Below are 23,012 nucleotides of genomic sequence, written 5' to 3' on the forward strand. Positions count from 1 at the left end.
TAAAATATTTTTTTATTTTTTTTAAATACGTATAAAAATTATTGCTAATATACTTTCTGAATTTTTTTTCTTTAAATTCAATGTAAATCGGCTCTAAACAAAATGTTTTCTAAAAAAGTCATGGAAGACAATAAATTTATAGCATAGGTATCTGATTAATCATCTCGATAGGCCTTTGAAAAATTGATTAAGAAGTGAAGCCCGCCCCGCCTGGACACAGACGGCATCAACAATTCTCAAGCCACGGGAGGAGAGGGAAAGAGGCATAGAGTTGTTTGATTCTCTGCGGCCGAAAATTCTACTCTAGCAGCGAAGGCGCAGTCCCAAGTCCAACATTAAGCCCAGCCCCAACGACCGGAGGCACATGCACAGCGCAGTGGCTTTGTCTCGTAGAAACAATAAAAAAGAAAACCGAAAATGAGAAAGGCGCTGACGCCAATTATTCCTTTTGAGAAAGTGAGAGAAAGAGAGAAAGAGAATCATCCCTTCTTTCGCTTACTCTCTTAAACAACCCAGCCAGCCAGCACCTGGAATCTGATTTCCACGCACATCCTTTGTCTACTCACGCAACAAAAACCCTAAAAAAGCCAATTTCAAATCCATTTTTTCTCTTAACCCACTCACACTAGCCCCACTCTCTCTCTCTCTACAGTGATACCTGTCGCCCTCAATTGCGACTTTTGCACCACTTAGATTCATTTAACCTCTCTCTCCCTCTCTCTCCCTCTCTCTCTCTAAATATATATATAGAGGTTAGGGTTTTTTTGGCAAATGAATAATCAGCAGCAGCAGCAGCAGCAGCAGCAGCAGCAGCAAGTGGGCTCGGGGGGAAATAAGGACCCGGAGGAGGAGAGTGTGGGCCAGTCTCTCGAGATTGTGGCAAAGGCAGCGGGCTCGGACAAGGCCGAGCCACTCAGTAGCGAGGAAGAGAGTGTAGAGAAACCCGACGATCCAATGGAGGAAGACTCCGTTAGTCCGGCTACTGTATTTTGTATCAGGCTTAAGCAGCCTCGCTCTAATTTGCAGTATAAGATGAGCGTGCCTGAGCTTTGTCGTAATTTTAGGTAAATTTTGGTAGAAAGTGTTTATGTTTTCCCGCTTAGGTAATTTGAGTGAATTTTGTTTTTGGAGTATTTGCGATTGAAACCGTGGTTCAGTGAAATTTGATGTGGCTAAGTTTTTTTATTCCCCTCCTACTAGCCGTTGATCCTCGAATTTGTGGACTGAGGTAAAGTTTAATTAGAAAAGCTAAACTAATATTCCGTGACACAGTTTGAGAGGTGTGGGGTTCTTTTGGCTCTGAAGTCGCATCTGAAATTTGATAGAAGTTGACAGCAAGTGCTGATTGTGTTTGTTTTTCCTCTTGCAATCCTGCTTGTAAGTTTAGAAGTTCAAGTAAAGCTGAGGCAAAGATGGAAAGGAAAAAAGAGAGAGTTCTAATGTACCTGATACTATAACCAATGAACTTGTCTCGTGCCCCTGCGTGCCACCTCATTTTCATCCATCATAAACTTGACCCTGCTGTTAATAGTGTGCATTAGCCTTGTAGATATCATATTTGTGTCTGATCGTCTCATCATTATTTGTATAAAATGATTTGTCCTAGTATGGATTTGAGATTGGATGCATAGCTGTCGTATATTCCTCTTGTTAAACACGAGTGAAGCATTTTTTTTTTAATTGAGCCTGAGACTTTTGGTTTGTTCGTTCTATCACTTTAATATATTTGTCAAACTGATTTTTTTTCTGTTCAGTGCTGTTACTTGGTGTGGGAAGTTGAATGCTATAGCTTGTGCATCAGAAACTTGTGCAAGAATCCCAAGGTCAATATATATACTATATATATATATATATATATATCTTTTTTTTTTTGTATATAATGTATTTGTTAAGTTCTTTTCTGTAAAAATAATAATTCTAGTGGAATATTTATTTTTGTTCTTGTAGTTCCAATACAAATCCACCATTTTGGATCCCCATACATATTGTTATCCCTGAACGACCAACTGAATGTGCAGTTTTCAATGTGATAGCAGGTACTTCTAGTTTACCTGGATGCTTTTTCTGGTTCATCCAATTTGGGAAATATATATGTATATTTTTTCCATTTGAGGCCTGAAATAAATGAATACTGTGTTCTATATAATGATGTGGTTTGTACAATCAAGCTATACAAAGGAGCAATGTGGAAAAAATATAAATATTCCTGACACACTAACTTGATTTAAGCTAAACACTACAGTTCCTTCTGCTTATGTATTAATCCAAGTATCTGGAGGCATCTGAGTTTTTATTTAGCACAGAAGCCTTTCTGAATGGATTGAAAACCTCAAACATGATACACGATAAGCATGTAATAGTAATGCCTATATTTTTGTTCTTTCACATCAGAACATTGTCTTCTTCCATTTACATTTGATTTTTATTTTCCAAATCATGAGAGGCTGATTTTTAATTTTCCAATTCATGAGAGATGTGTTGAATTCCTTTGCAGATTCTCCTCGTGATTCTGTTCAGTTTATTGAATGGTCCCCTACCTCTTGCCCACGAGCCTTGCTAATAGCTAATTTTCATGGGAGGATAACTATATGGACTCAGCCTTCTCAAGTAAGCTACTTTGGTGCATCGTTTATAAACGCACTAAGTAGATCTTATCTTCATCTTATAAGTTCTTTTAATGCTATTTTTATCTTTTACTCCACTGCAATAATATTTTGCTGGCATTCTAAAAGTTGCTATTAACTTTTTCTTTTCGTATTACTAGTTGCCATTTCTTTTAAATTGATTAAATTATTGTTTAGCTTATGTCTTACCTTTTATGCAGGGTCCGGCTAATTTAGTACGGGATGCTAGTTGTTGGCAGCGTGAGCATGAATGGCGTCAGGATATTGCAGTTGTTACCAAGTGGTTATCTGGGGTCTCTCCTGTATGCAGTTATTATTATCTTTTGCTTATTTGCTTCTGAATTATTTTTTTCCTCCGCATTTATATTATAGTTTTTGATTTTTGTGCTTGAATTGTTAACATCACTTTAACATATTGGAAAATCACAGGAGACCAAATACTGTTGTTGAGCTGGAGATTTGATGATGGGTTTATATAATGAATAAACAATTTAGAATGTGTAATAAATTTTATTCCCGTTACTAATTGGAATTGCTTTTATGTTCATTCAGAAAAAAAGGAAGGAAAATGGAAGGAGAAATACAATACACTTTTAGATAGCTTTGTCTGATTGTCTATTCTCCTTGCAAATGGCCTTAATCAACCACTTCATTAAAATGCATGAGAGCCGTTTGTAATAAATCTATCTTTTTTTACTAGTTTTAGTTCCATTTCTGTGTTGTTTTTCGTGCTCTTTTAGTCACATTCTTCATTTCCCCCCTCTCTTGCTAGCTTCCCAAAATTTGCATAGTGCTGATTCCTATTTTGTCGAGCATGTGAAGGCTCTACCTTGCTGTGCTTCTCGAAACTTATAAGCTGATGTCCTGTTGTACAATATACTTGGCTTTACCTTTAAGTTTGTTTCACTGATTAGAATTTTCTTCAGTGGTGATTTAGTTTGAAGTTTAAACCTTGTGCCATTGTGGCAGTGTTAACATTTTATTTGTTTAATTGCATTGTCTGATATGTCACCGTTGTTCTAATTTAGTTATTTTTTCCTCAAGCTCTTATGGTATTTTGTGCATTTTGTTTATTGTTTTGACTTCTTTTGAAAAACCAGTATAGGTGGCTTTCTTCAAAATCCAGCAGTTCTGCAAATTCAAAGTCGACATTTGAGGAAAAATTCCTTTCACAGCAGTCTCAAACCTCAGGTTTGTTCAAGGTGTTTTTTAGTGAGTCATAGAGAAGCTGTAGGTTATGTTTACAACGTTACATGAAATATGTGGTAACATTTTCTGTGGTGGTCAGACTGTCACACAACGGGACCCTATTACCTTGAACTAATTTGATTTTATTTTAAAAGAATTTACCCAAATCAAATTAAAACAACTATTGACTATTTAGGTTTATATATATATATATATATATATATATATATATATGCAATAGTCTTACAGATGTAGCAATTAACCAAAAAGGTGAAAGGTAAGACAAGCATCCCTTAAAATTGAGCAAATAAACTGTTAACATGTTAAAATGTTACTTTGTAACTGCTAAATCTTGACCTTTAGCTGAAATGAGAGGAGATGATAGCATGTATTTTGCAGCTGTTGGGAGAGTGGGTATAAGGTTGTTGGCATAAAAAGATGGGTTTTAGTTTTTTCTTTTTTTGGTTCTTTATGTCAGTAATCAGTGACTGAAATCTTTTATAGCCACCTGTATCAGGATTCAGGCTTTGGGTTGTAAATCCAGATTCAGCATTCCACACTGCTCAATTCTGTATCAGTGCCTTAAAATTCAGGGACCTTAAAAATATATTTCTAAAGTTAGTTTAACATATGCTTTCCTCCCCTCTTAAAAAAGGGGGCAGTTAATAGGATATTTTTCATTTTTTAAAAATTTGTTGTTAATTGCATTTATAGTACACTTTATCTTGTTAGCAACTCATAGTCATGTGTCAAAACAATGTAGCTTATGAAAGTTTATAATAGCTTTAGTGTTGCTTGCTTCAAGTGCTAAAAATGACAGATACTCAAACTAATATATTCAAACAGCACTGGCATTTGATGTAGCATTTGATTTTTGTTTCAGCTAGGTGGCCTAATTTCCTTTGCGTTTGCTCTGTATTCTCATCGGGGTCTGTACAACTTCATTGGTCCCAGTGGCCTCCTAGTCAGAGTAATGCGACGCCCAAATGGTTTTGCACAAGCAAGGGACTCTTGGGTGCTGGGCCTAGCGGGATTATGGCTGCTGATGCTATTGTAACAGATAGTGGTGCAATGCATGTTGCAGGTGTTCCTATTGTAAACCCATCTACTATTGTTGTTTGGGAAGTTACTCCTGGCCCTGGACCTGGCTTCCAAGCAACTCCAAAGACAAGTGCCAGCACTGGGGTCCCACCTTCTCTCAACCCGCCTAATTGGTCAGGTTTTGCTCCTTTGGCTGCTTATCTATTCAGCTGGCAGGAATATTTAATCTCTGAGGCGAAGCAAGGGAAAAAGCATGCTGATCAAGACTTCAGCGACATAGTATCACTTCACTGCTCACCAGTTTCAAATTTTTCTGCATATGTTAGTCCTGAGGCTGCAGCCCAATCTGCAGCAACCACTACTTGGGGCTCTGGAGTTACTGCTGTTGCATTTGATCCAACTCGTGGTGGTTCTGTGATAGCTGTTGTGATAGTTGAGGGTATTTAAATGAGTTCTAACTTGAAATCGGTCCTTGAATTAAGTTTCATGAATGTTCTCTTTTCTTTTCTTCTCATATTCTTCCTTTCTTTTATACACCTGTATATGCATTTGAAATCATAGTAATTAGTTTCCCCTGTGCAGGGCAGTATATGTCTCCTTATGATCCAGATGAAGGTCCTTCAATCACAGGATGGAGAGTGCAGCGATGGGAATCATCTCTTCAACCTGTTGTTCTTCATCAAATATTTGGAAATCCTACTTCCAGTTTTGGTGGGCAGGCACCCATGCAAACGGTATGGGTTTCTAAAGTGGATACAAGCATACCTCCAACAAATGATTTTAAAACTCACCAAGCAGTCACAGCAGGGCTTATTTCTGATGCTAGAAAGACATCTGATTCTGGTGTTGAGAAGGCGAAAAGTCTCACTTTTGATCCCTTTGATCTGCCAAGTGATGTTAGATCACTTGCTCGAATTGTTTATTCTGCTCATGGTGGTGAGATTGCTATTGCTTTTCTGCGCGGTGGAGTCCATATTTTCTCTGGTCCCAACTTTGCACCTGTTGACAGCTATCAGATTAATGTTGGATCTGCAATTGCGGCTCCTGCTTTCTCTTCCACAAGCTGCTGCTCTGCTTCTGTTTGGCATGACACTAGCAAGGACCGTACCATATTGAAGATAATCCGTGTTCTCCCCCCTGCTGTACCAGGTAGTCAGGTGAAGGCTAACTCATCAACCTGGGAACGTGCAATTGCTGAGAGGTACTTGGAGTGGATGTTGTATTTCACAGTGATTACTTTGGTACTACGTTTAAATGGTTGTACCATTTCTTTTTAATTTTGGATTGCAATTGCTATGATATTGTGTGGTAATGCTGATTTTTTTTTTTGTCCTAGCAGGTTTTGGTGGAGCCTTTTGGTTGGAGTTGATTGGTGGGATGCTGTGGGCTGTACACAGAGTGCTGCTGAGGACAACATTGGTATGAATGTTTGTATTTTGTCTGGGAGTGGGTAATAAGAGTGGGCAGGAAAGGGAAAGGTGGATCTGGGAGGATTGGAAAAAAGGATAAACGAGCACTAATTATACTCTCTTATTTTCTTTTCTTTTCCAAATTAGTGGAACAACCGTTCTTTTTTTGCATATCTTTTTTTTTCTTATCAATATGACTACTTTTTTCTTTCCTTTCAATCCCATCAATACAAAACATAAAATCCTAGAGATCCCTTTACTTCCTTCCACATAATGAAAGGACCTTATGGTTTAGTGTTAGCGCATCCTAGCCCAACTCCCGAAGCAGCTGTTAGATTCTTTGGTGTTGCAGTGAATTGCCAAAAAATATTAGTAATGTATTACAATAAATTCAATGCACATGAATTGGTGAGTAAGACTTCTTGATGGTTATGAATCTCTGTTTCCTTTCAGTTTCACTGAACAGTGTCATTGCGGTGTTGGATGCGGATTTCCATTCTCTTCCATCCACTCAGCATCGGCAACAGTATGGTCCTGTATGTATTATTTTCTTCTCAACTTCTTATCACCATTTCTTTTGCAGTAGTCAGTATCATTGTGATTTTTGAATTGAAATAGTGAATAAAGACATCTGGAATATTTTGTAACTGGAGTTTGTTTCAGTGGACTATTCCAGTCTTTAAATTTTGTTAGTTGTTCTGAATTAAAATGTCTCACTTGTTAATAATTATACTAGTGGGATAAGGCATGTAGATTTTTTTTCTTTGGCCCTTGTGTTATATGATCTTGGGCTATTTGTGCTACTATAATCTTTGAAATGTTTTTTTTCCTTTCTAATTTTATATTTGTTCAATAAGGACCGGTGTGATCCATTCTGGGCAACATTTTCATGGATAACTTACTGTACTGTAATTGATAATTCATGCATTAAAAAAAAATATCTTTTCTGAATGCTCTTATTTGATTGATGATATTTGGTTTTGTATGGTGCAGAGTCTAGACAGGATAAAATGCAGGCTTTTGGAAGGTACAAATGCTCAGGAGGTTAGGGCAATGGTTTTAGATATGCAAGCAAGGTTGCTACTTGATATGCTGGGAAAAGGTATTGAATCAGCTTTGATAAATCCTTCAAATCTTGTGCCTGAACCATGGCTGGCTTCTGGAGAGACATTATCTCACATTGATCCTGAAGCAATGGCTGTTGAACCAAACCTCATTCCAAGTATTCAGGTGTGCTTTTGGCCCTTTTTTGTCTTGTCTTTTCCTTCTTTTGAGTCCTGTTGAATTTGAGATAGTGAAGATCATCGGATCTCACCAATTTGGTTTACTTTTGTGAATGTTGAAAGTAATGCACAAGCTTTTTCAATCTCTGTGCTGCACTTTCTCCCTCTTTCTGAAATTTGTTTTTATGCTTGGAATATTGTCAATTCTTTATACCTGATTGAGATGGTTGAAGTTGCCTCTTTTATGCAGGACCTCTATTGGATATTATAAGTTAGATATCTTAGAAAGACACTTGGGGAATTTATTTAGTATTTTATTTATTTAGGACTTTGGAGTTTGTGTTGCTTTGGTATTCATAATTAGTATTGGTTTAATTTTCTCATCTTTTGGGATTCCTAATCCTAATAGTAGTAGGCATCATGGTATTTTATGCGAGCTTTTATGATTATTATTGATAATTGAGAGTTAAATAAAATTTCAAGAGTGTTATTGTTTTCCCATTGATTATTCTATTGGTTCTATATCACCTTGTCAGCTCAAGTGTGTTGCTTTCTTGTGGTTGTATTTCCCAAACACCTCTCAAATTTTCTGTTTGGCTTGTTTCGTCTAAAGTGACCACATGATGCAGGCTTATGTTGATGCAATTCTTGATCTTGCTTCACATTTTATCACCCGTTTACGGCGCTATGCAAGTTTCTGTCGCACATTAGCAAGTCATGCAGTTACTGCTGGAACTGGCAGTAATCGCAATATGGTGAATAGTCCTACCCAAAGTTCAGCATCTCCTGCAACTAGTCAGGGTCAGTATGCTTTGGTGCCTAGAGCTTTGATATCATAAGAAGGGAAAAGCTAGTAGAAATAATTAGAGCTGGATTGTTTCATATGTTTGGTTCACCACAAGCAGCACTATGCTGTTCAACTTTCAGTGTATGGTGACAGCAGCTACAATGCATCTTTCTACTCAGGATGACCTTGTCAAAGCTGTTGGAACCTAGTGGCTCTTTAGAACTCTTATTTTCTGTTTTATTCCCCTGACATTCCCCCCCCCCCCCTCTATTTCTATCTCTTTCTCATTGTGATTTGGAACAACCTCTTTATAAGTGTTATACCATGTTTTCAGGTGGTCAAAATGGTACTACAAGTTCTACCGGAAGCACTCAGATGCAAGCTTGGGTACAAGGCGCCATTGCCAAGATTAGTAGTTCAGGTGATGCTGTGTCCAATTCAACTCCGAACCCCATTACTGGCCCATCTTCCTTCATGCCAATAAGCATCAATACTGGAACATTTCCTGGAACACCAGCTGTTAGGCTCATTGGAGACTGCCATTTCCTTCACCGATTATGTCAACTTCTGCTTTTCTGTTTTTTCTTTCGGCGAACTCAGCGAGGAGGTGCACAGAGAAGTGCAGATGCAAGTATGCAAAAACCTCAGTCTGTTGCTCCTGCAAAGGTTGAGGAGAGTAATTCTGTTTCTTCTAAACCAGCTCCAACTATGGTAAGATCAGATGAAGGTCAGGCTCCTCGAGGCAGTCAACTTGTGCCTGGAGCCAAGGGAGTTGAAGATGGACCTGCTGGCCGACTGAGATTGGGTTGTGGCAATGCTGGTCAAGGATACACTTTCGAAGAGGTAGAAAATGGCATGTCCTTTCATTACTTTTACCACACTAAAACATATCTGCCATGGATTTTTGTTTTCTTATCTGGCTATCTATTTCGCTGTTTTGAGCTGAGAAAGTTTGTTGTTCATATCAACTCGAGGAATATCTGCCTCGTGCTTTTCAAACTTTCAATTAAGCAACTGATAAGCTTACCCTTTTTAAAGCTCCATCTCCTGCTTTTTTTTGCAGGTGAAGGTCCTTTTCCTCATACTCATGGATCTTTGTCGGCGAACATCAGCTTTGGCACACCCATTGCCAGTTTCTCAAGTAGGAAGCAGCAACATCCAGGTGCGGCTGCATTATATTGATGGGAATTACACAGTATTACCAGAGGTGGTAGAAGCATCCCTTGGCCCACATATGCAGGTATCCATGTTTCTTATTTAATTTGAGACCTAGCAAGGTTTTAATCTTGTAATATGTTATCATTTGAAATCCTGCTGGAAGTCTAGTTTTGTCTCATCATGTTTTACTTCCATAAAGGGGGAAAAGAATAAGCCACGTGTTCTTGTTATCCAAGTTTCTAGTCTATGTTAAGTTCTAATTGTAGAATTAATCTGTGTAAATGAATTTTAAGTACCATTGGTTGATGAAGATTATGAATTAATTAATTGTTCCTTTTGGAAAACCAGAAACTAGTGGTGGATTTTGGAAGAGTACCAACTGTTCGTAGTTGTCCACATGAATTAAATTAAGCTTTAGACCATTCATATATGTTGATGTTGACCTGTCAGGAGTTATATTATGTTTGTCTATTATGTTTTCATTATAAGTTTCATAAACTGATTATCACAACTTGCTAAGTGATTTCATTTTGAAGTTTATTTTTGAAAAATTATGTTCCAGAGAGTTTGTTTCCCAGTAAAATAATGGCATGGGCAAAAGAAAACCATATAGTTAAAGTTTACATGACTTGTTAAGGTCTTCTTTGACTTTTTTTCCTGGCTCTTCATCTGGTCAGATTAATATATTCTTTTAATGGGAATATGCAGAACATGCCCCGGCCCAGAGGTGCAGATGCTGCTGGTCTGTTACTTAGGGAATTGGAACTCCACCCTCCATCCGAAGAGTGGCACAGGCGGAATATGTTTGGTGGCCCCTGGTCTGACCCAGAGGATATGTGCTCTGCTGATGATACTCCAAGGATGAGCAGTTATACAGATTCCATTGATTGCAGCTCGTTGGAAAATTGTGATGTTTATTATGGGGTTAATGGTCTATGGCCAAGGAAGCGTAGAATGTCTGAAAGAGATGCAGCTTTTGGCTTGAATACTTCTGTTGGTCTGGGAGCATATCTTGGGATTATGGGATCTCGAAGAGATGTTGTTACTGCAGTGTGGAAGACTGGTCTTGAAGGGGTTTGGTACAAGGTAAGGTCCCTTTTTTCCTCTCCTCTCTTTGCTCTCTCTCACTTTTTTTTTCTCGTCCTTGTTCTCTTAACTCTTTGTAGCTTCATTTTTAGGCATTTTGATGTGATTAGTTTAGGTACAAAGATCCTACCTATTTAAAGTTGGGCATTCTAGCCCTTGAGCTACCATCAACGAATAACACCTTTTCAAAATTAGGCATTTTTAGGAGCACTAATTGTTTGTTTGCTCATTGTTGTTGCTAAGAAAAATATTATTCTAAATCTATGTTAGTTACAGAGTATTAAAATCGATGTAAAAATAAATTTGACGTGTTTGAATCATAAGAACACAAAAGTAACAAAATAGCTTATTTCAAATGACTTTTTATATCATCATCCAAAATGTTACTTTTTATTTAGAAAAAGAAGAGCGCTTTTTAGCTCCCTAGACTCCATGCCAAACAGACTGAAATATGATACAATAGTGAAGTGATTAAGATTTAAGGGAACATTTGTTTTTGGGGTGGGGGGGGGGGGGCAAGTTTTATTTGACATCTTTTGCTTGAACTTTGCAGAATCTAAATTAGCTTTTATTAGTATCAAGTACCTGAAAGATATACTAAACTCGTATATTTAGTTTGAAGCAAGTGTCCGACATCTTGTTCCTTATCTGCTCTATTCATCATGACATGTTTCCGAGTTCCAATATGTTTTTAAGCTAAATACTAAGTTAGTGTACCCCCCCCTCCCCATCTCTCTGAATTTATTTGTCTATGTTGCCACTGCATATGAATTTGCATGTAGCATGTCCAAAATTCATCTGTCACCATTTAATTTTATTAAATAGTTAACTACTCTGCACATATTCTAGTGTCTCTAGTCCTTACCAATTTTTTTTAAAATTTTTTTTGTAATTTTGACTGATATTGATGCAGTGCATAAGATGCTTGAGGCAGACCTCAGCTTTTGCTTCACCAGGGGCTGCAAATGCACCTAGTCAAAATGACAGGGAAGCATGGTGGATCAGCCGGTGGGCCTATGGCTGTCCTATGTGCGGTGGAACTTGGGTTCGGGTTGTATAAACGAGGCACACTGATTATGTTTCGCTAAGAATGTGGGCAGGACTCATACAACCCCTCGCAAAAACAAATGCCAGACTGATGTACATGTGATGATTGAGCAGATTATCGTACTTGAGATTTCATAGGACTGGCATCATGAGAAGCAATAATGTAATTATAGCATGGACATCATAAGAGGTCATCGTAAGAAGTCCTGCTTTGCAAGGAAGTGTTCGGCCGTGCAGTTTATGATTGGAGCTTTGCAAGCGTGATAGACCTGTCCCATGGCTGCAGAAAATTGCTTGTACAGAGTATAAGACGGAAGACGCAGCTAATTTTGTTAGTAATTGTTGTACTTTTGCCCTTTCGTTTAGAAAAAAATGACTTAAAACTAGTATATTGTGCATTATAGAGAATGGAGGATATAGCGAGGATAGCAGGTGTTGGATGGTTAACTTAAAAATGGAATGGAAGCACTTTTGCATTGTACAGAATGAAAATCATTCCTCTGTTAGTATCTGATCTGAAGTAGTCGATTGTGTTGTAGCTTAAATCTATTGTATGTCCTCCACTCCACGATGTAAAGACGACGGATTTACTTGACCTTTCTTCAATACTTTCTCGGGTGGCTTTCCTCCAGATGTAAATCAGTGAAATATGACAAACTCGATTATGAGTTCTCGATCATTTCCGAAAATTAGTGCATTAATCCAACGTGGTTAGGTCAAAACATCCAATTGGGGTTGATATACAACTACTGAGGTGTTAATATTCCATTTTTTTATTTCCTTATGTTACCGCATCTGAAATTTATAAGCTTTAACTTAGCAGATTGCTTGGGAAGTCGTCTCGTGAATCTTTCTGAACTCTGGATTAATAGCATGAGCACTAATAAGTTTATAGATTCAATAGAATATGGTGAGCTTGTATGACGAGAGAATCCAATTCTGATACATGTAAGATCTCTGAATTTTCAACGATCCTCTCGTCATGTAATCTCAAATGATGTAGATTTTTGTGGACATGAATTAAGTTTTTGCCTAGTGCCGGACAGTTTGTCCTCCAAGGAAGACTGCTTCATCCATTCCATCCAAGGAAATGTGAGGGAAAAATACTCTTTGTTCCATAAATTAAACACCGAGAGAAACAAGAATTATCAAAGGGAAAAATATAAACAAGGCGCTTGAAAAGGAGAAAATACACAAAATAAGAGTTTGAATTTCTATTCCACTCTTGGACGATCTTAGGCATTCGAACCCCTTAAAGCCCAGTTGGCTTCACTACCAACACGAGTCATGCTGCTTATCCTGGATTCGACATCAACCTTGAAGTTGGCTCCACACATTGCCCCTTCACTATCAATTCTGGGCATAGCCTTCATTTTGCTCTTTGGATGTTCAAAGCTCATCAATCCTTGTTGGCTGTGAAACATGCACCCTGCTGGAAAAGGTGCAAACGACTTTGCACAACTTCCTTTAATCACTTCCAAGTTGTCGGATATCACTACAGATCCATCAGCTGCAATCCCCCAGAATAGCTCCACACCTCCATTTGCACCCTGCAACCACAAGAGATATGATACATTATAAGCATTCTACAAGAGCCTGGTTCCTCTATAATTCGGTGGGGAGGTCTCAACTTCTAGTCACACCTCACCATCTACTCATCTTAGTTAATAACTTGCAATTGATTCATCAGATCTAGTCATTTAAGAGGTCTTACCAGGGCAGCAAAGACTTGTCCAGCATTAGCATCATAGACCACGAATCCGAAGGTGCCCTCGAGATCCTTGAGGACCTGGTGTGCTGGGTACGGACCACGGTCACGTAGGGTCCTGTAAGCTTCAATTATAAACATGGCTTCGTTGGTGCCTTTTGATAGCCCATACTGTCTAATGAGGCTGCATAGGTTGTTTAAGCTCCCCAAGAAAATGCAGTACATGTCGTTCAATCCACAAAACAACCTGCAATGTATAAGCAGATAAAAAATTATATAAGAGGAGAAAAAAAAATCGTTCTCCATTAAGAAGATCAGATGGGTACTTTTGGTGAATGGCGTAAGGATTCTGTGATGGAATATAAGCAAGAGAAGCAACATCTCCAAAGCTAATTGATAAAGCATTAGAAGATTCAAAATCCTTGAGAATTTCCTGAGGAAGCTTTGGTTTTCTTGATGAAGCCAATGAAGCTGGGCTGTTCAGCTCCTGAGGTGGATTCACCAATCCTTTCTTGAATATCGCCAACATTGTTTCTTCTTCAATAAAGATTTTAAAAAGATATAATGAAATGGGAATAAACAGAGAGATTCCAATAGAACAAAATACAGAGTGATACTATGGATGTCAAAATGGCGTATCTTGCCTCCTTTATTTATATTAACAGGAAGAGAGAGAAGGAGAGTGTTTGTTTGGCGTGGCAACCTTATCCAAACTCCAGATTCGAGTCTCATACTGCGGGTTATTATTTATCAGGTGAGATGTACTTATGGTAGACCTGCACGTTTTCACTTTCATACGAGCCCTTTGATCATATCATCCACAAATCAAGCCGTCTACACTAATTTGCATCTCATATGCATGTAACACGGAATCAAAAACATATCTGTTTGTTATTTAAAGAAAAAAAGAGGTTATCTTGTAAGGGCAGTTAATTGTGATAAGGAATCCTCATACGCATGTGATGGATATATTTGCTTAATAAATAAATTAATTAAAATTATAAAAAAAATTCATTTCAAAAAAAATTATAAAAATATATATTTAATTAAATTTTAATAATTAAATGAAAATACACCAAATGCGTGTATCAAAATTTTACATTATTATTGTGAAATTTTTTACAATAATAATGTGAAATCTTGAGGTTTGGTTACGTTAGGTGTGAAAAGGTCGCAAGTGGGCCTCATAAAGCTGACTCTGCACCATGTGATGATATGTTATGTTGTCCAAAGAGAATAAAAGAAATTTATTACTAACTTCTAGCATATCACTTACAATAAATTATTTTATAATTTAAAAATGATTATAAAAATTTTAGATTATAATTAAGTTGTCCCTCTTATAAATTAAAATTATTAAAATTTATTTTTTAATAAAATTATTAATAAAATTTATAAATCATATTAATAATTTATAACTGGATGTCAGAGCGTAATTTAGAAGTTTAACTACGAAAAATTGTATGATACGAGGAATCCGTCTGAGGGTCTTATCCATAAATGGTAAAAGTGGGTGAGTTGATTGTGAGTATGATCTGAGTCAGCACTCAGCAGATACTCGTGGATGGCGCGGTGATTTGTTGTTTGGTCAAGGAATGTGAGCAATTGCCACGTCGTTAAATGCCGTTATAAAAATCACAGGTTGTCAAATAAATTCTTTCTCCTTGCACATTATGAAAATTAGCTCAAATGTCCCCTGTTATGGTAACCAATTGCTTTTAAATTAAACAATTTTATGTTTTATTGTAAATTAGATCCATTTAATAATATATTCAATTTAATCTTTATTTACAATTTTTTTTTTCATATAACTACCTATTATATTAATAAAATTTCATCAAATACAGTAAAATATCATTCCAAATAGAAAAACGATCATACTTGAAAGTAATTAGAGTGGTATGACGATGAATCCATTTAACAAAAATATCAGTTTTAGACTCTAACAAAAATTTACAATCATTCAAAATTAAACTCAGTTCATAAATGTCTAAACGTGGAGACCGAAGAATTTAAATCACCTATAAATAGTTCATAAGAATGCAGTTATTAAAAAATAAAAAATCTGTCGCAAAGAGCAAACAGTGACGGAGAGATAAAGTTTCAATAATTACCGGCATACCATTATTTTTCCAAAAATCAAAAACACTACGTTGAAATATACTCTTAGAGTTTTTCACAACAAAATCATAACTAATAAAATTTTGAGTTTGAAATAAAACTCGATCAACTTGACAAAACCAACTGAAATTGTCCAAATTTGAAGATGACGCATGAATTTGAAGAATAATAACTTTAAAATCACAAGTAGGATTAGAGGAATAAAATAAGTTCCTGCCCTGATATAAAATAGCAGTAGCATTTCCATGTAAAGTATCAACACGTTGAGCAGAATCCAAGATATGATGCATGACGTCTTCCACAAGGTGGGCTGCTGAATTTTGTAACTAATTCCATAATAATGAGTTTTTTGCTGACTATAATCTCCATGAACATTACAAAAATTTTAAGTTTTTCGAACCTTATTTTAGAATTTTAAAATCTGCAGTAAAAAATTAAGAAAATTATCATTAGGCTACAAATCTCCCAATCCTCCTAACCTCCAAATTTTCTTGGACACAGAACAATGCAACAAAATATAATTGACATTTTTATCTTCATAGCACCAAAGACATCTAGTATATATATTTAAATCCTTTTACCTTAAGTTATCATTTATAGATAATATATTTCTATAAGCTCTCCAATAAAAATTCTTTACTTTTGGAGACACCAAAACTTTTAAGTTATCTACAAAATTGTTAAAAAGCAAGATTATAAAATTTACGCATAAAAATAAAACTAGAAAATTAACATCAAAATTTACCCTTTTTATTAAATAAATAAAATAAACCGGAGTAATTGTTTTTATAATTTATCAAGATATCCAAAATTTACTCAAGAATAAATTAAGTGGAGTAAAGCATATTAATGGAGAAAAAAATTCGTATCATACCATTTTATCAGTTATATTATAAATTTAAATTTTAGTATAATGTATAAAATAATAATATTATTATAATTTAAAAAATATATATAAATCGTAATTTAAAATCAAATCGAAATCGTTTTGAATCATAAAGTCGAACCAGTGGCCAGATTATTTACAACGGGTTGCTAAATTAAACCCATTAGACTGCTTAATTGGGTAATCATTTATAATGGAGGCCCAAACTTCATCGAAGACCCACTATTGAACAGCCGTAACCAGTGCAGATGGCCCAATGGAAATGTTTTGTTTTTTTCGCCACTAACATTATTAGGACAGTGATCTGGATTATTGCCTTTTAGGCCTCTTAGCTAGATCAGTACAAAATCAGAATCATATTAATTTATTTTTTTGAAAATAAATTAATTTATTTAATTAAATTTACATCAAAACGAAATTAATTGGTTTGATTTGTTTTAATTTTGAATAAGATTAATTTTTATTAAAAAAATCATTAAATTTAACTAAAAATGAAATCCAACATAATCTACGATTTGATTTTAATCCTCTCAAAATTTAATTTGAAGTCGACTTGGATCAGTCCTGTGGATTTTAAGTAACCCCGTTGGTGATGAGATTACACGTTTAATCCTAGTTCAAAAAAGTTTTCCAAATCAGTAAAAATCCAAAAATAACTTTAATGTAATAAAAAAATTATTTTCATTATTTAATTAAAATAATAAAAACTATAATATTTACATAATTTTTATATATACATAGTTCAGTAGTATTAATAATAATATTATAATTTTAAAAAATATTTTTTAAAATATATAAAATAAAAAACTATTTTATTAAATATTTTAAATGCTAAAAAAATAAAATATTTTATTAAAAAATTTATTCCTGCATATAAACTTTCAATAGAAACTCGATATTTCATTAAAGAGTTAAAATATTAGTATTAACTATGGAGTGTGATGATCGTTGAACCACTAATCATAATTAAGCCTTTATATAATAGTCAGACTTAAAATTCATCAAATCTATTATGTAAGATAATTTATTAGCACGCAGTTCCTTATCTAATCGAACAGACCTGACTGATTGGAGTTCAGATTTTCTAAAAAGAAAATCTACATTAAATAAGAAAATAAAAAATAAATTTAATTATACTATAATTTAACATTATAATATTTAAAAAAAATTAAATGACTGTAATATAAAAAAGTAAAAATATTTATATTTATATTTTTATATAATAATAATAAATGATACAATTGAATGACAACTATATATAATTAAAAAATAAAAAAATTAAATTATTTAAATTAAATTTTTTTCATAGGCACAAAAATTTTATCTATTTTTAAATTTCAGATTTTCACAGTAATATATTCAGAGTTGTACTTTTGAATGTCTGATATTTTTATGAGCTTTATTATTCACATTCGAACACACAGATTTTGCAAAGCACATCTTCGTCAAAAGCTCTTTATCTTATCCATTTTATCGTTGGCGATATATATATATCTAATAAGGAATTTGAGTCAAATTTGTCTACTGATTTACGGCACGCACCTCTATATGGCACATCGTACGTCCCGTACTTGAAATTCCACGTGTACCGACAAAACAAAAATGATGAATTATAATGACTCGTTTGTCTTTCTCCTTATAAAATAATCTCCCCATCCTCTCTAATCATATCCTCTGATGTAATGAAAGTATAAAACCAAACGCGGAATATATACGGAATGGATGACGTGCTCACACGTGTACTCCCGCTGACAGCTGCATCGGTAACTTGGTGTACCGCCTCAGTATTAGCTTGTTTTTAGTGTGCCCATATCCGCCACGTGGGACAGATACAATACGCCACAGAATTTGGCCAGTAAACGACACTCCTGACGTGGGATTCGATTCAATTGTGGCTCTTGCCGCTCGTGTAGGGTCATGGGCTCCACTGCGCGCTGTATGTGCCCACAGCCACAGGGCCGTTTTATGACAAATGGTTAATATTCCTGATATTATTTAGTTTAATGTATAATTTTTCTTTAAATGGGGTTTAATGTATAATTATAAGTATGTTGTTATTATTATTATTATATTTTTTTTCAAACCAAAATTATTGATTATATTAATAAAATTTTATTAAATAATGAGATATATTATTTTAAACAGAGAGATAATTAATATCTGATAAATTCTCTAGTCAAAATATAAGTAGTAAAGTAGCATTACAATGAATTTAATAAAAATTTATAATCATTTAAAATTAAAGCCCTACATAAGATAATTTATAAAAAATACTGTTGAAGTGTCTGTCTAAATTCCAGTATAAATAAGTTGGTAAAGATACTTCTTATTTCTTATATCTCGAATATAAATCATTAAAATCTCTCGAATAAAATTATAAAAAATAATTTCTACAAGATAAAACTCGAATAAGGTTTCAAAATTAACATCGTCGTTACGATTCCGAAAATTCATAATATTTAGTAAACCTTCATTGAACATTACTTTTCAAAACAATCGAATTAATAAAATTAAAAAAAAAAACAACCACAGAAACAGATTCATAACTCTTCCACATTAACGAAAAGTCTCCTCACAATTCTTATCTATTGACTGAGAAGCAACCATCAAAATGTAAATAATTATAAAAAAATTTCATACGAGAATTAAAAATTTTTATTTTCATCAAAAATAAAATGTCCGGCTTGTAATTAAGAACTAAATTCTTCAATACATTAACTGTCCGAGAATTATCGTCATAAATCTGTTAAAAAGATCTATATATACTGAAAATTGATTGGATTGTATGTGAGAAACATCTCTACTATACAGAAATCATAAGTGACAATCGAAATATCTCTGAGACTTTTAATAAAGACAACAACATCTTCTTCTTCATAAATAGCCAATTGTGACAGATCGTCTTTTAAGAGAAATTGGAAAGAAGAAGTTAGGTTTAAAAAAGAAAAAAAAAGTGAGAGTATCGAGTAACAAAGGGATTACAGAAAGAAACTTGTATCTTGAAAGTTTTTTTCTATTGTTATTGTTATTGTTTTTATTATTATTATTAATTTAAATCATCATAAAAGCTGGATATTATTTATAAAGTTTAATTATAGATAGAATATGTTATTTTGGTTGGACGGAGAGGATTTATTTATTTATTTTTACTATAATTGACTTTAATTAGAACCTAAACTTGAGAATTTATGATTGTTATATATTTTTACTGTTTAGATATAACTAAATCATTGTCTCTATGTTTGGTACTTTTACATAATTTGAGCCGGTTCAAATAAAAAAATTTGTTAGAATTAAATTTAAAATTTTGATTCGACTTTTTATTTATTTCAATTTGATTTTTTATTTATTTCAATTTAATTTTTAATTTTAAAAATTTCAATTCGATTCAATTTTAATAAAAAAAATTAAAACAATCGAATCCAACAAATTAGTAATAATAATATAATAATATAACAAGATTATATTATATTAAAGTTAAAATATTTAAATTAAATTTTGAAATATTAAAAATAAAATATAAAAGATAAAAAAATTTATTAAAAATTTAAATCGATCAAATTGAATTGAATGAAATCGAATCAAATTAGTTCGGTTCAAATTAATTTATAATCAAAATCGATTCGATTCAATTTTTATAAATACTAAAATTTTAATTTTTAATTTATTCAATTTAATTTAATTTTAAATCGAACTGATCGAATGATCACCCCTATTTTTACATTATCATTCTCTTTAAAAATTTTATTTTTCTTTCTTTGATACAATTTATTTTATAAAAAAAATAATTTAAATAATATATAATTTTATTTTATTTAAATATAAAAATTTTAAAAAGATAAATTTTTTAATTTTAAATAAAAAATTAATAAAAAATAATTAAACTAAATTGAAATAAATTGTTATGAAATATTTAGTTCTAAACAAAAAATTCAGGATTAGATTTTGATATCTAAATTGAAAGATTATAAAGAACTTAGGTTAAGATCTCAAGAATAAAAATTATTATTTAAGAGATTAATATCTAAGTTGCATATGATATAGATATTTCTAGAAACATATAGAAAAAGATTAAATTTAATCATATGGTAATGGCCACCCATTTGGACTTAGAAGTAGACAAGAAAATGAAGTGGAAATTGAACAATTCACATCCAATAAATAAAATAAACAAACAAAAGAGTAATTGGGGTTTAGAAATCTCTAAGTAACTTAGATTTAGAAAATATTTCCATTTTTTAATAAAATAATTTATTTTTTGTTATTTAATTTTAATTTTAAAAATAAAAATATTAATAAAATTTATATTGTAATTTTAATAAAATTTTCAAAATACAAAATTTTTTTAACTTTTCCATTTATTAACTTTAATTTCATAAATATTTCAAATTTTAAAAAATATTTTCCAAAAAGGAACCTTAAATTTAACTACTCTTAAATTGATCAGCTATATCATGCTATATGTGTGGTGAGAAATAGTTGACACCAAGATCTTTGGAAAGATTTTGATGTGGCCAATGAGAAATTGGGACCTCATTGCATTTATAACGAAAACGAAATATAGATGAGTTTATGATATTTTAAGCCAAGCTTCACCATGAATATTTGTGCAAATCTTGTGATGTTATGAGATCCGGGAATAATAGGATTTATAGGCGCTTATGTATAAGTGTGATAAGAGATCGCATATGTTTTTTTTATTTTATATTTTATATTTTTTAGTGATATATAATCGCTATTTTATTAGTGTCATATAGATTTGTACGTACAGACGTATCAGCATATTATTTTTATTAGACGATTATTTAATTTTTTTTTTTGCGTATATTGATAGGGTCGCGAGGTAGTTGAATCTGCTTTTCTACCTTTCATCACGTTATTGAACTAAACCCTCTTCTGATGAATTCAAGTTTAGGGTTAGTTCGGTCTATTTTAATCATGAGCTGTATGACACGATGATGAATCGGCTTATTTTACGGAGTTTACTAAATTTTGGGTCTATTTTTTTCTTTAAAATTTAATTTCAATCTGGACGCTAAAAGTCCGGCGGTTATTATTTTGTAAAATTTTTATAATTGAAAACTAAATATTCATATTTATAGAGTAGAATCGCTAAATTTAAGTAAAAATTTTTATATATAAATAATGTAAAATCTTATTATTTAAAAGAGAGTGTGTAAGCTGATTTTTCTCAATGATGAAATGAAACCATTTTTTCTTGAAATTTGAAACAATAAGGGAGGAAATCCGATAAAACAACCTTATTTTTCTTACAAAATTAAGTATTTTACGTATATGAGAATTCTTATTACACTGGGTGTGGGCAAGATTTTGGAAAGATTTTGAGAAATTAGGACGTCGTTGCATTTATAATGAAAATGACATATGGATACAATTAATTAATGATATTATATATATGGCCAACTTCACCAAGAATTTGTGGCAAAAATTTGTTAGCCAAATGAGTATGTATGCGCCAACTTTTCTCAATAATATGAAATCATTTTTCTCTTCAAATTTGAAACAGATAGGAGGAAACCCAATGAAACAACCTTATTTTTCTTGTGAATAAGTATTATAGTTATATATACGAAAATTCTTATTTATATTTGAGTATATATATTAAAATAATTAAAAATAATCTATTATTTAAAATTATAATATAATGTTTCTATTAATTAAATTTGTATACACACAGATATTTCCTTATATATGTAAGAAACGACTTTCTTCTAAGGAAGGGATTTGAATAATCCAACGGAATTAATATCTTAAATAAGATTTATTTTTTTTTATATATATATATATATATATATATAAAAGTATTCGGTCGATTTGGTTTAAAATTGAATCAAATTAAATAAATTAAAAATTAAAATTTTAATATTTATAAATAATTGATTAATAATTTATATTAAAAATATATTTACAAATACTGATAATAATATTATTAAAAATATATTTTAATAAATAAAAAATAGATAAAAATGACTATTTATTTTTTATAAAAAATTATTTTATGAATATATATTTATTTTATACTTTTTTATTTTATATTTTTTTATCTATTTTAATTTTTATAAATATTTTAAAAGATAATTTATTTTATTAATTTTTCAATTGTACTATCTTAAAAATATTAAATTTTATTAAATATTAAAAAATATTTTAAATATTTATTTTAAAAAATAATAATTAACAATAAATTGATTTAAAAATAATATAAAATTAAATAAAATTATAATAATAAATTATATATTATTATAATAAAAGAAAATAAAAAATAATTATGAAATAATAATAAAAAAATCAATAAAATAATAAAATAAAAGATATTTATTTAAATTGAGCTCCTACATCTATCTCCTTACACTTATAGGATCAATGAGTTCTGACACATAGTAAGAATGGATAAGAATTTTGAGATTCTCATAAAACTTAAATATTTTTTTATGAAATGATATTGGAAAGGAAAATTTAAAATTTTTTAGATTTATTTAAATGTAATTATTATTGAATTAAATTTATAAATGTCGTGACACCTAAATATTATAAATATTTTTTATAAAATATAAAAAAATATTACATATCAATATAAAAGATGATAAAAATTAAAAGATTAGACAAATAACTTCACTTAGGTAAAATAAAAGGACAAAAAAAACAAACGAAAGATCTAAAACCAATCCCTTTATATAAGCATTGGTTTATAGAAGAATTTAAAGAATCAATTA

The 23,012-nt window shown here is 32.2% G+C and overlaps 2 protein-coding genes across 3 annotated transcripts; one reads left to right on the forward strand and one right to left on the reverse strand.

The window, feature by feature from the left end:
- The first annotated feature begins 231 nt into the window (after window positions 1-231).
- On the forward strand, window positions 232-12,171 carry LOC110605219 (mediator of RNA polymerase II transcription subunit 16). Of its 2 annotated transcripts, XM_021743631.2 has the most exons (16): window positions 232-1,064; window positions 1,755-1,823; window positions 1,948-2,036; window positions 2,495-2,607; window positions 2,825-2,926; window positions 3,725-3,815; window positions 4,696-5,292; window positions 5,436-6,054; window positions 6,193-6,272; window positions 6,716-6,798; window positions 7,256-7,492; window positions 8,115-8,286; window positions 8,607-9,115; window positions 9,336-9,512; window positions 10,139-10,516; window positions 11,430-12,171. In XM_021743631.2, exons 1-16 carry the CDS (start codon window positions 772-774, stop codon window positions 11,574-11,576), a joined length of 3,756 nt encoding a protein of 1,251 aa, XP_021599323.1. In that variant the 5' UTR covers window positions 232-771; the 3' UTR covers window positions 11,577-12,171. The 2 variants fall into 2 exon arrangements, with proteins under 2 accessions (XP_021599323.1, XP_021599324.1); XM_021743632.2 differs by lacking the exons at window positions 232-1,064; window positions 1,755-1,823; window positions 1,948-2,036 and having other exon boundaries at window positions 2,489-2,607; window positions 3,730-3,815.
- A 485-nt stretch (window positions 12,172-12,656) lies between these two features.
- On the reverse strand, window positions 12,657-13,910 carry LOC110605220 (stem-specific protein TSJT1). The gene is made up of 3 exons (XM_021743633.2): window positions 13,598-13,910; window positions 13,278-13,518; window positions 12,657-13,113 (listed from the first exon to the last, which is right to left on the reverse strand). Exons 1-3 carry the CDS (start codon window positions 13,798-13,800, stop codon window positions 12,799-12,801), a joined length of 759 nt encoding a protein of 252 aa, XP_021599325.1. The 5' UTR covers window positions 13,801-13,910; the 3' UTR covers window positions 12,657-12,798.
- Window positions 13,911-23,012: the final 9,102 nt, after the last annotated feature.

This window comes from Manihot esculenta, chromosome 17, assembly GCF_001659605.2.
Source record: "Manihot esculenta cultivar AM560-2 chromosome 17, M.esculenta_v8, whole genome shotgun sequence".
In the NCBI taxonomy this organism is placed as follows: domain Eukaryota; kingdom Viridiplantae; phylum Streptophyta; class Magnoliopsida; order Malpighiales; family Euphorbiaceae; genus Manihot; species Manihot esculenta.